The sequence below is a fragment of the Dendroctonus ponderosae genome, unplaced genomic scaffold (assembly GCF_020466585.1).
Source record: "Dendroctonus ponderosae isolate FM_Combo_2020 unplaced genomic scaffold, Dpon_F_20191213v2 Dpon_F_20191213_12, whole genome shotgun sequence".
NCBI lineage: Eukaryota > Metazoa > Arthropoda > Insecta > Coleoptera > Curculionidae > Dendroctonus > Dendroctonus ponderosae.
Window position 1 is genome coordinate 1,817,363 of NW_026017316.1, and position 12,703 is coordinate 1,830,065.

General features: G+C 49.9%; 4 protein-coding genes across 5 annotated transcripts in view; 2 read left to right on the forward strand and 2 right to left on the reverse strand.

The window, feature by feature from the left end:
* Window positions 1-4,423, forward strand: part of LOC109543467 (paxillin) — a gene marked incomplete in the record, with an annotated part of 6,210 nt that extends 1,787 nt beyond the window's left edge. Inside the window, 5 exon segments of one of the 2 annotated variants that reach the window (XM_048662910.1) lie at window positions 80-345; window positions 665-833; window positions 1,180-1,554; window positions 1,616-1,846; window positions 3,769-4,423. In XM_048662910.1, the coding sequence (XP_048518867.1) occupies window positions 80-345; window positions 665-833; window positions 1,180-1,554; window positions 1,616-1,846; window positions 3,769-4,035 (1,308 nt within the window). 2 annotated transcript variants of the gene reach the window in all.
* Window positions 4,255-6,093, reverse strand: LOC109543474 (G-patch domain and KOW motifs-containing protein). The gene is made up of 5 exons (XM_019913209.2): window positions 5,518-6,093; window positions 5,284-5,456; window positions 4,845-5,227; window positions 4,660-4,789; window positions 4,255-4,596 (listed from the first exon to the last, which is right to left on the reverse strand). Exons 1-5 carry the CDS (start codon window positions 5,658-5,660, stop codon window positions 4,427-4,429), a joined length of 999 nt encoding a protein of 332 aa, XP_019768768.1. The 5' UTR covers window positions 5,661-6,093; the 3' UTR covers window positions 4,255-4,426.
* Window positions 6,094-8,185: 2,092 nt separating this feature from the next.
* On the reverse strand, window positions 8,186-9,279 carry LOC109543478 (fatty acid-binding protein, liver). The gene is made up of 3 exons (XM_019913216.2): window positions 9,089-9,279; window positions 8,496-8,773; window positions 8,186-8,443 (listed from the first exon to the last, which is right to left on the reverse strand). The coding sequence occupies exons 1-3, from the start codon at window positions 9,165-9,167 to the stop codon at window positions 8,390-8,392; spliced, it is 411 nt and encodes a 136-aa protein (XP_019768775.1). The 5' UTR covers window positions 9,168-9,279; the 3' UTR covers window positions 8,186-8,389.
* A 565-nt stretch (window positions 9,280-9,844) lies between these two features.
* LOC109543476 (neo-calmodulin) overlaps window positions 9,845-12,703 on the forward strand; it is a 5,779-nt gene continuing 2,920 nt past the window's right edge. Inside the window, exons 1-2 of the mRNA XM_019913214.2 lie at window positions 9,845-9,932; window positions 12,349-12,471. Of these exons, the coding sequence (XP_019768773.1) occupies window positions 12,469-12,471 (3 nt within the window). The 5' untranslated portion in view covers window positions 9,845-9,932; window positions 12,349-12,468. The remainder of the gene's footprint in view (window positions 9,933-12,348; window positions 12,472-12,703) is intronic.

A 12,703-nucleotide genomic window follows, 5' to 3' on the forward strand; every position in this document is an offset into this window, starting at 1 on the left:
ACCACTATGACGGCATTTCGCTCGCACCTGTTGGGCGCGGGGGCTGGTCGTCCTTGTTTATTGTGGGGCGCTGTTTCAGGGTACTTATGGCAAGACGCAGCCGGTGGCGGGTGGGCGCTTGGTCGGGGCGACCGGCGCCCGCCCCAACAACAGCAGCCTGGTGGAGCTGGATAATCTGCTGGAGGACCTCAGCACCAGCCGCTACGCCAATGTGCCGGAGAATGGCGTCAATGGGGCGCATTCCAGGCCGGGCAGCGCCCAGAACAGCCTCGATCGGCCGTCCAGCGCCCAGGGCGCCTACAATCGCCCGTCGGTCGACGACTTGCTGCAGGAGCTCGATCAGGGGTAAGCGCCCCCAGCCAACCCTGTCACTTGGACAGCTGTGGCGGTGGCAACGCCGCCCTGGAGGCTGTTTAGGGCAGGTTTTTTTTTTGGTTTTTTGACGATGACTGAAATTGGTCAGAGCCGGTGCGCCCACAGCACCCACACGGAACCCGCGTATAAAATCGCCGTCGTTCGACTGGGTTCCGCTCAGTGGGTGCGTGCGCGCGGTACCGAGCGCGTTAAAATGGCCACAATTTGCGAAACAGTCGTCGACTATTTCAGGTGCGCCAGGTGGGGCGTTTTTGGGGGTTTTGTCTAATTTTCCGTATTTTTTCGCCAGTGATGTGATCTACGCAGGCCCGAAAAAGGTGGTGATCACCGTCAAGGAGACTAAGACGGAGACCGGATTTCCGGGCGAGACGGAACTGGTGTCGGCGCACACCACGCGGGCGGCCTCCTCGGCCACCCGCGAGCTGGACGATCTGATGGCCAGCCTGTCAAACATCAAGGTCAGTAGCGCGGTGACGTTGACATCTGCCATCTGTCACTAGTCACCTGCCACGGCAGGTGACTAGTGACAGTTGTTTGAAGTGCATCCGAGGCCAAAGAGCAGAAATTGTGGGAAAATTGAATAATCTGGGAGCGAGCGGCGCTCTGGATGTGTTTTGGCAGCGGGTGCACGGAAAGCGCGACCGGCGCACTGCGACAGCCGAAAATAGCTGGCAGTGCGTGGGCGCGCCCGCCCCACCCCGGCGCGCCCATACGCCCGGTTTCCTCGCCGCGGGGATCCGGCCGGTCCGCTCAGTCGATCCAGCCAGTCCAGCCAGTTTCGACGTTAATCAGGCCTTGTTGCAGGTGAATCAGCGCCCGCAGCAGCCCGTCCAGGAGGAGAACGCGCGCCCAACCAAAGCCACCCAGTCGCAAGGGGCGCCCATTTCGCCGCCAGCCAATCTGGATTCCATGCTGGATAACCTGCAGGCCGACATGAGCCGACAGGGAGTGAACACCAGCCAGAAGGGGTGTTGCAGCGCCTGCGAGAAGCCGATCGTTGGGCAGGTGATCACGGCGCTGGGCAAGACGTGGCATCCCGAGCACTTCACGTGCGCCCACTGCACCCAGGAGCTGGGCACCAGGAACTTCTTTGAGCGCGAGGGGAAGCCGTACTGCGAGCCGGACTACCACAACCTGTTCAGTCCGCGCTGCGCCTACTGCAACGGCCCCATTCTGGATGTGAGTGGCGGGCGCAGCGCCCCCGCTAGCCAGCCCGCTAATCGGGCGCCGTTTGTTCTAGAAATGCGTCACCGCGCTGGAGAAGACCTGGCACATGGATCACTTCTTCTGCGCCCAATGCGGCAAGCAGTTCGGCGAGGACGGGTTCCATGAGCGCGAGGGCAAACCGTACTGTCGCGACGACTACTTCGACATGTTTGCGCCCAAGTGCGGCGCCTGCAATCGCGCCATCATGGAAAACTACATCTCCGCCCTCAACACCCAGTGGCACCCCGATTGCTTCGTCTGCAGGGTAGGTATCCGGGGGCAGTCTGCCCCCCCCGTCCCATATCCTACCCCAAATTCCCCGGCCGGTGAATAATCCAGTCTGGCTTGAATGCAGGACTGCAAGCAGCCCGTGCAGGGCAAGTCGTTCTACGCGGTCGAAGGCAAGCCGGTGTGCCCCAAATGCATCGGCGCCGACGAGGAGGAGGACGAATGACCCCCATTTATGCCCCCCGTGACTCTCTCTAGCTTGTAAGCGAAGCCTCGGTTTTTCAAACCCGCGATTACTACTTTAGTCTTGTTAAATGCACAGTTGAATAAATAAACACACACACACACCCACACACACAAAAAACAAAAATGAAAAACAGAAAAACACTGGAAACTGGGGGGACCTCGCGCTGGCGCGAGGTTCCCCCAGCTGAAAGACATTGAGGCGGATGCGCCACTGAGGCTTCGCTTCGGCTGCGAGCTAAGGGGGGCCTGGGGGCGGTAGCCCCTAGTTACCTTGTCGGCCCACATTCAGGGCGTTGTGGCGGATGCGCCCGCACGCTAAATTCCCCCTTTCTGGCCGTCGGGTTTCAATTGGCCCTTTTTCCAGCTCTGGGGGATTCCGATGGTCTCCGGGTTCCTGATGATTGTTTCGTGCACTTCAATTTAGGGGGTTTTCAGCCCTTAGGAGTCTTTGGTCGTTGACAGGACATTATGGCGAATGCGCCCCCACCGCACCCACTTTAGGGCTTCCATCGCGAGTTCATTGCAAGTTTAATTTTTTCCGTTCAGTTTCCGCAATTAGGTGAAAAATCGCTCGTAAAGTTTGAGGAAAATCGGGAAATTTTCGAGCGGTGTTGCCAGACGGCGCAAAAAGTTTTAAGTTAATGAAAATTGGTTCCTGGGATTCCTAGCGTGCGGATTCATTCAATTTGGGTCGGTTTAGACTATGAAGAAAACAGCAAAAAATTGATGCAAATAAGGAAACGTGGGGAAAAAATGAAATTGAAAAAAATTTAAAATTGAATGGAAAAAAAGACAAACTGACTCAAAATGAACCGAAATGAAAACAACGGAAAACGGGGAAAATCGGGAAATTTTCGAGCGGTGTTGCCAAACGCCGCAAAAAGTTTTAAGTTAATGAAATTTGTTTCCTGGGATTCCGAGAGTGTGGATTGATTCAATTTCGGTCGGTTTAGATAATGAAGAAAACCGCAAAATATTAATGAAAATGAGAAAAAATTTAATTGAAAAAAAAAAGACAAACTGGCTCAAAATTAACCGAAAGGAAAACAAGTGGAAACTGCGTGGCAACACCGCATTCTGTGCAATTCCCGAAAGAGACGCGCCAGATAACCTCAATAAATGGGCGACGACAGAAAAGAGACTCAAACTTTTGTAAAAAACCCAATTGTTAGGCAATTTTGCCGTGGAGTTTTTGACTTGCTTCGGACGAGCGCATTTTCGTGCGTCAGTTAGTGGTTTTGTTCCATTTCGCGTCGTCTTGAGGCTCCAGCCCGCCGTTTTAAAAAATAACGCAGTTTCAGGGACAAAAAATCCGCGATGTTCCATAAATCAAGCGAAAAACCACGCGGGAAAATCGGGAAATTTTCGAGCGGTGTTGCCAGACGGCGCAAAAAGTTTCAAGTTAATGAAAATTGGTTCCTGGGATTCCTGGAGTGTATTCAATTTGGGTCGGTTTAGATAATGAGGAAAACAGCAAAATATTGATGAAAATAAGAAAAAAGGGAAAAAATTGAAATTGAAAAAAATAGGCAAACTGGACCTTCCAGGAATTTTTCCGCCGAAACAAGTCGCAGACGCGCCTGCACCGTTGCCGCTTCCATCCACATCCGCCTCCCACTAGAGTCCTTTGAAGCTTCCCATATGCCCGTCCGCGTAAACTCTCGAGACAAAGTGGCGAATGCGCCAGTAAAATTGTGGCCTGGCAAATTGCAGGATTGTCGGCAACCGTTCATCGGCGGTTCGTTTTTCGACCACGAGGGGCAGCCCTACTGCGAGACGCACTATCATCTGAAGCGCGGCTCGTTGTGCGCCGGCTGTCACAAGCCGATTTCCGGTCGTTGCGTCACCGCCATGTTTCGCAAATTCCATCCCGAGCACTTTGTGTGCGCCTTTTGCCTCAAGCAGCTGAACAAGGGCACGTTCAAGGAGCAAAGTGACAAGCCGTACTGTCACATGTGCTTCGAGAAGCTGTTCGGCTAGATGGCGCCACCTCCCCGCTTGGATACATGTGATAACCCGCCATACTACTTCTACTACTATTAAGTGCTGATGGGAACTGATCGCGCAGAAACTCCCCCAGAGGGTGCATGTGCAAGGGAGAGCGACATGGGATTTGCGGGAGTGGAAAGGAGATGCAGCACAGGGCAGCAACCGCGCGGTTGTTCCCGTCACTGGCTTGGGGCATTAAAGCAATATTAATCCGGTCCTCAGAAGGTTTATTTGGACGCAGTTGCTGCCGCATTTAATCTAGTTTTTTTTTGACTAATTTTAGTGTTTTTATACAAGTGTGTGATTAAACCTAGCTTAAACCCCAAAGGGGCGGCGCAGTTAACTCGGGATGTCAACATTAAAAATACCTGGCTTCGAAGGTTCAGTGTTTTCTGGAGCGAGGGCGCTCGTCCTCGTCGCTGCTGGCGCCCCGCCGGTGCCGCGACTTGCACTTTTTGTTCCTACTCCTCCTCATCGGCCTCTCCTCCTGCGCGCGCCTGGAGTGGGAGGGCTGCTCCTCCTTCTGCTGGTGCTCCAAAAACTTGGCAGTATCTGCAAAAGGGGGCGCCCCTGCGCTTTAGCCGGCGGCTCCTCACCCCCAAACGCCCCACTTACTCAAAAAGCGGCTCCCCTGGGTAAACTCCTCCTGCGTGACGGGCGTCAGCAGCGTTTCGTTGATGTTGACGAGGGCCCCCTGCGGGAGCACCTTGACGAACACGCGGCCCTCCTCATCGAAGCCCTGAATCTGCAAAAACCGGTCCGGTTAATGGGTGCGGGGCGCCTGACGGGGCGGGACTTACCGAGCAGTAGTGGGCTTTGTGGGGCCCCGCTAGGACACGAGCGCAGCCCCCCTTGGCCAGCACCAGCTGTTTGCCGTGCTGATCGGTGGCCGGTTGGGGGGGCGCCTCGGCCTGGACAGCCGCGGTGGCGCCCAGGCCGAGCCCCTTGGGGCGCTGCTCGGGCGCCTGGAGCTGCGTGCCCTTCGCGGCCTTTTTGCCGATGGGCATGCCCTCCGTCCAGCCCATCCCCCTAAGAAGAGCAAGACCGTAGTCGTTTATGGGCACTGATTCGTAATCCTCTAGAGTCGGTTCTTTCTCACCTTCGAGGGGCGGCTCGGTCAAGGGCAGGACGGTCACTTTGTGCCCCGACGGGGCGCTGCCGTTCTCTAGCCGGGCTTTGGCCTCTGCAACATCGTTTACAATGTCGTTTAAAGGCCGCGGGCCCCCTAAGTTTACCCACCTTTGATCAACTGGCGCGCCGCCAGCTCCTGCTCGCTCAGCTCGGAATCGGGGCGCAGGTCCTCCAGCTGTTTGGGGGCTGGGCGGCTTCTGGCCGCCCGTATTCTGTCCAGAAGGTCCTTCTGGTTGTCCTTCAAGGGAATCACCAGGGGCGCCTTGTGTGCTTCCACCGCCCTAAAATCGGCAAAGGTTTAAATCCAGCCCTCCGCGGTAAAACAAGCTTGCAGCCGCTTACCCCTTGACCTTGATGGCCTGCCCCTCCAGGCAGTCAATCAGCTCCTTTCGGCCCTCGGTTTCAGGCTCGCGTGGGGCCTGCGGCAGCAGGCAGGCCTTTTTTAGGGGCTTTTTAAAGCCAAACGACAGCTTCACGGGCTCCATCTCATTGTTTATCAACCGCTGTCAATGAACGGTGGCATGTGACGTTTGACAACGACGGTTAACCTCGCCGGAGTTACCGAGTTGGCAACAGCGCGGCGAGGGCCAGGGGTTATTGGGAAATAAAACACTGGATCAATTAACACACTGTGGGTTTATTGCGTTGGTTCCATGTTGAGGCTTCGCTGGTTTGGTTCTTCAATTGAGGGCCGCGATGATTATTTGCACCAGTTTTCCGTACACGGTCATGATGAAAAACTGCAGTTTTTACCGGTTTTATGCACAATTGCGGCGGGCACTGGACGAAATTTGGTGAAGTGAGCGGTTCTGAGCGGGTTTCTTCACTGATATGCACCGCAAACGGGTTCCATTAGGCATTGAACTTATAACTGGACGGACAGCTTGATTGTCGCAGTCGAGCCGAATTTGAGGACTGTTTTTATACTGCGGATGTTTTGTTTTAGGCGACGCGGTTCCTGGTTTTGCCGGAAAAATAGCGGAACCCATGCATATATTATTAGACCGGTTCAGTTGGGTTCCACGCACGTGGCTTATATTCGGACATTAATTGCGCTATTTTTTGCATTTTCAGGGTCTTTTGCATCGCTCGAATCTCCCATGGTCACAGTGGGGTTCATGGACGGTTCCTGCGTAACAAGTTGAGTTTGGGGAGTTTTTCATCAAGATTTTCTTTCCTGATTAAAGCCGGGAAGAACACGCAAAACGCAATAATTTGCGGTTGATAATCAGCGATTTTCCTCTGATTTGCATACTAATCGCTTCGCAATCGTTCGAGAATTTGGGTAATTGGAGACGCGCCATTTTTGGTAGAATGGCGTTTCTCGACAAAATCCTTAGTTTCAAACGATTTTTGTTGTTTTTGGAATTTTTGAAATTTTTTCAAAAATTTCAAAAATTTTCTTTCAGCGTCAGTTTTTTGCATTTTTCAGCCAGAAAGCACGGACAGATTTGTTTGAAAGTTGGTCCATAAATGGGCAATTCGGACGCGACATTTTTGAAAGAATGGCGTTTTTGAAAAATGCACAGTTTTTGGAAAAATGTCAAAATTGCCCTTTCACGGTCAGTTTTTCGCATTTTTCAGCGAGAACGCCAGGATAGGTTTTTTTGAATTTTGGTCTATAAATGGGAAAATTAAGACGCGAAATTTTTGTTGCAATGGCGTTTTTCGAAAAAATGCACTGTTCTTGAAAAAATGTTAAAATTTCTGTTTCAAAGTCAGTTTTTCGCATTTTTCAGCGAGAGCGCACGGACAGATTTTTAAAAAATTTAGTCTATAAACGGGCAACTAGAGACGCCATATTTTTGTTGGAGTGGCGTTTTTCGAAAAAATTCACATTTTTCGAAAAAAAATAAAAATTACTTTTTCAGACAGTTTTTTGCATTTTTCAGCCAGAACTCACCGACAGATTTTTTTGAAATTTGCACCATAAAAGGGCAACTGGAGACGCGATATTTTTGTTAGAATGGCGTTTGTCGAAAAAATTCATACGTTTTGAAACAAAACTCAAAATTGCTTTTTGTCAGGTTTTTGCAATTTTCAGCGAGAACGCACGGACAGATTTTTTGGAAATTTGGACCATAAATGCGCAACTGGAGACGCAATATTTTTGTTGGAACGGCGTTTTTCGAAAAAATCCATAGTTTTTGAAAAAAAATCTAAATTGCTCTTTCAGAGTCCGTTTTTCGCATTTTTCAACGAGAACGCACGGACAAATTTTTTTGAATTTCGTCCTAGAGATGGGAAACTAGAGACGCGATAGTTTTGTTGGAGTTGCATTTTTTAAAAAATGCAGGATTTTTGGAAAAATGTCAAAAATGCTCTTTCGGCCAGGTTTTTTAAATTTTCCAGCGAGAAAGCACACTGACTTTTTTGGAATTTGGTTTATAAATGGGTAATTGGAGACGCGATATTTTTGTAGAAAGGGCGTTTTATGAAAAAATGTCAAAATTGCCCATTCAGTCAGTTTTTCGCCTTTTTCAGCCAGAACGCACGGACAGATTTTTTTGAAATTTGGCCCATAAATAGGGCACCCGAGAAGCTCCATTTTTGCTAGAATACATTTTTTGGAAAAAACGCCTGGCTTTTCGGATATCCCCAAAATCAGCCTTCTGACGGCAGTTTTTCGCTTTTTTGACGCACAAACTATGCATGCATTTTTTCCAAACTTTGCCAATGATCGCGCGACTTGGCAGCCTACTTTTTCGCAAGAGTCAGTTTTTTCCGAAAAAGGTCCGGTTTCAAACAAATTCGCAAAAATTAGCTTGTCACAACGTACGAATAATTCCGCCTCGAACTTTCGCCAATCACGCATATGAACCACGCCCAAATTAAAGCGCCACCTATCCAACAAATTTCCCAACTGCCAGCCGACAACGTGGCAAATGCGCGCTCATTCTCGTCACCTTGGCGAATGAGCCTGCGCGCATTAAAACCGCAGTACAACGCGCACGCCACTGGAACGTCAAAATGAGGGTCCAAAGGAGGGAATGAGAGAAACACAATCGGCTACTAAATAAAACAGCTTGTTCTGGGGCGAGGCCCTGAACAGGCCCCGCCCGCTCAAGGTGGGCGAAGCCCACTGTGGGCCACACCCCGACTACATTGAGTAAAAAACCTTAAAAAACTGTGAATTCCGTAGCAGTAGTAGGAGCAAAATCAGTTCGCTGTCGTGTCTTATGTGGCGTCCTTGTCGCACTCGGGCACGGTCGCCTTAGGCTTGCAGCTTGTAGATTCGGGTGCAAACGATGTCGCCAAGGGTCAAAACCTGCGCAAACATTTTCGGTCACAAATAAAAATTTTTTTTTTTTTCAACTGACCGTTTTGACTTCATCATCAGTCCAGATGCGGTCGATGGTGGTCACTTTGCCATCGGCGCCCTTCTGCACCTCCTTCAGCGTGTTGCCCTCCACCGTGAAGGTGGCTTTGACCGGGCGGCCGTCGGGCGTGACGTCATCCAATTCGACGCCGGGCTTGAATTTCGTCACCGTGTTCTTGAAGGTGGAGCTCGAGCTCAAAACGTACTCGTCCCCCTCTTTGCGCAGCTCTACCACTGGCGACACCGCATTCCCCACCTTGCGCGTCACCAGGCCCACCCCTGCAACCCGCCAGACAGTCAACAGATGGCGCGGCCATAAATCACTCACCCGAGCGGATCACCGATTAGATTAGGGCCAATTAATCGGGCAATTAACTGGCCAATTAGCTGATAATCGGCTGTCGCTGGGCGGTGGCTTTTTCCGGAGTTTTTCGCGCTTTTCCATTGATTGTTTGGGGTAAAAGGCGAAAAAACCCGTCGCCCGTTGACAGCCCAAAGTCCAAAACAAGCGAGCGCAGGGGGCAAAGTGCAAAGGTGGCCAAGGCCACCAAAACAACGGGGAAAAGGCCGGAAAATGGGGAAAATCGCGCTTACCCACGGCCTTCATGTACTCGTCGAACTTTTCGCTGCTGGCCAGCTTGTACTTTTTGCCCAAAATCGCCTCCAAAGCCATCGTGACTGCAATTTCTACACAAAAACTGCCTCTAATTGGTTAGAATCTCGCCGAAGTTTCCACGAACTGTCGCGATCCCCCCGGCAACCGGCGACTTTAAACGATTGAGCCCGACCCAAGTCCAAACTCACGGGCGGCGTTGCCGCCCCGCCCGCTCCGGGTCTCCCGTCCCGGCGCACAGCTCCCCAGCTCCAAGCCACTAAAGCGCAAAAACCCCCGATAAACCGGCCGCATCGGCAACGCCGCAGGCCCATTCAATTAATCCGAAGGGGTTATTGAACGTCCCATCGACACCGCAAACTGAACGGACGGCGGCGTGGCGTGGAAAATTTCCCCAAGATTAAGGCCGCAATAAAAAACTCAGTCTACGAAATACTGTAGAACACTGACAACACCTCCAGGCGCAGGCTGCAGTGACGTCAGCCCGAACCAACCCCAGCTGAGCTCTACAGGGGCGCATTCGCCACATCCACGCAACTGTCCAGAGCGGATGCAAAACAGCAAAAATCACTCACCCACATCCGGCATGGGCGCACTAATTCGAGTAAATTGCCTCAACTGGGCAACAATGGCCTAATTGAGGATGGAGGCGGGGCGCCAGCCGAAACGTCCGGGCGGGCGCGCCACAATGCGCAACTCCGGCCCTTTTTCCCACGGTTCGGCTCAGTTCGCAGCATCCGCACCGCCAGAAACGTCGATATTTGCCCGATTTCGGAAAAATTGCGATTTTTTGCGCGTTTTAGTGCCCGAAACCCCATCGAAGCGGTATGTACTGGATCAAAGCGCCCTGTGCTGATTAGTAGCGTAAATTAGTGGAAAAAACCCATTTTGCCTGGTTTGATTGCGCTTGATCTCCTCAAGCGAGCAGATAGGGGCTCAGGAACCTGCGTGACCAGCGTTGCAGCTGGAATTCTGCTCAGTTTTCCCAGAAAATGCCATAAGTTTTGTACACACTTGGGCGCATCCGCCATCCAGACCATACGGAAATTTTAACCTTGCATCCACCATTTTGTCGATAATTTTGTTACTTTACTGCAACAACTTTCAGTTTCACTGTCAAAACACGCATTTTTAGCCCAGTGCTGTCATTTGGCAGCGCCATCTTTTATTTAATTTGCAAATCATGAAATTTTAAATTTACATAAAAACATGTTTTTCAAAAAATTCCTGAAATTTGCTCACGCTCCCGAGAAAGTCGAAACTCACGTCAGATCTAGAATCATTTTTGCTTTATATGCGGAAGAAGTTTCAACTGTCTAGCTGGCACTGTAGGGAAATGACGAATTTTTGACACTAAGCCTGCACAGCGCCAATAGAAAAGTTAAAGTGCGTGTTTTTCAAAAAATTCCTGAAAATCTCTCGAATTATCTAGAAACCTGAAACTCTCCCGATATAGAGTCGTCTTTGCTCTATAGGCGCAAAAAATTMAACTCTCTRGCGCCTACAGAAACCAAATGGCGAATTTTTAAAGTAGAGTCTGCAYTGCTCCAAGAGAGAGCTAAAAAAGCTGTTTTGGAAAAAAATCCTAAAGTCTTTATTTATCACTACTARTAGTTGCAACACTTRGAAGGGCAGATTTTTCGAAGAGGAAGTTTTTCTCAAAATGACGCTCGTTTTTGAAAAATTGCCGAAATTGCTATTCTGGAGTGAGTTTTTTCGCTTTTTTGCCCAAAATTTCAGGACAATTTTTTCTAACTTTCGCATTGGTTGGCGCCGTCGGAGGGCTACTTTTTTGCAAGAGAAAGGGTTTTTGAAAATGTTGGTTTTTGAAAAATTGCCGAAATTGCGGTTTTGGAGTGAGTTTTTTGCTTGTTTCGAAGAAAATCTTGGGAAATATTTGTTTATCACTTTACTATTACTTTCAACAGTTTGAGGGGTAGATTTTTCGAAGAGGAGATTTTTGAAAAATTGCCGAAATTTCAATTCTGGAGTGAGTTTTTTCGCTTTTTTGACCAAAATTTGTGAACAATTTTTTTCTACCTTTCGCATTGGTTGACGCCATCGGAGGGCCACTTTTTTGCAGGAGAAAAGTTTTTCAAAATGTGATTGGTGTTTGAAAAATTGCCGAAATTGCAGTTCTGGAGTGAGTTTTATGCCTGTTTACACACAATTTTAGAACATTGATTTTTTCTGACTGTGGCAGTAGTTGGCGCAGTCGGAGGGCTACTTTTCTCGAAGAGAGCGTCTTTTTCAAAATGCGGCTTGTTCTTGAAAAACCGCAGAAATTGCGGTTGTGGAGTGAGGTTTTTGCCTTTTTTGTCCAAAATTCTTCCAGATATTCATGTCTGACTTAAGCATTCGCCGAAGAACTTGCAGCACAAGGTTTAGGCAAGACAGTGTTTTATTGAAAATTGAGCCGGTTGTCGAGGAAATACCGAAATTGGGGTTCTGGAGTCAGTTTTTTGAATTTTTGTCGAAAATCTCTGGAGGAAGCATTTTGTAGTTTCGGGGCTGGTTGACGCAGTCGGAGGGCCAGTTTTTCTGAAGATAACATTTTTTTGAAAAAGCGCCTGAAATTGCGGTTGTGGCGTGAGTTTTTTGTTTCTTTTGTACAAAATGTTAGGAAATTCTTCTTTATCACTTCCCTACCCGTTGCAACACTTGGAGGGGTGGATTTTTCGAGAAGAAGGACGTTTTTCTCAAAACTACTGTCGTTTTCGGAAAATTGCCGAAATTGCAGTTCTGGGGTGAGTTTTATGCCTATTTACACTCAATTTTAGAACATATTTTTTCTGACTATGGCTGTCGTTGGAGCAGTCGGAGGGCTACTTTTCGAAGGGAGCGTTTTTTTCAAAACGCTGCCGGTTATTGAAAAAACGCAAAAATTTCAAAAAGTCAGTTTAATTAATTAATCAAGCAATCCTGTGTGTGTGTGTCCCTGTGTGTCTCCAGACGATTTTCCCCTCAAAAAAACCGAGTTTTAGTTAGGGGTTTGCCATTTGCGTTGTGGCGCATTCGCCATCCAGCCCAGAAGGGCGCCAGTGGTTTTTTCGGTTGGGCCCCAATTCAGTGACGGATTCGGTCGAAAGTGGTCACCTGAAGGTGGCCGGGGCGCCATCGCCCCGGCCTGCTTGGATCCAACGCGCTGAACCAGCGATTTCCCCTGATGCATGTGCTGGCGCATCCGCCATCCCGTCGAGACCGGCAAAGTTTCCGCGCTAAACAACGGTGTCTTTTGCAGATTTCCACCCCAAACTAGTCGACAGGAGCCGGCACAGTGGCCAGATTCGAGGCAAAGCTGTTGTCAGCCGTTAATAATTTCTTTGCGACGTCGCCGCTGGTCAACCAGATCAAGGATCTGATGGTGAGTGTCACGCACGATGCGACTAAAACGCTGATAACTACGAAAATAGCTTGAAAAGTTGCCAAATCAGTGCGACCAAACAAGCGTGAACTCTGGCCCGGATAAGAGCGCAACGCTGATAAGAGCGAGCGGACAGTCGCCCGTTTTGCGCTCGTCCGGCCGGAGTCCGGGCGCTTAGGGGGGATTCCCAAAAGGCCCACAAATCTGATGATGCGCCCAAACAATTTTCCCC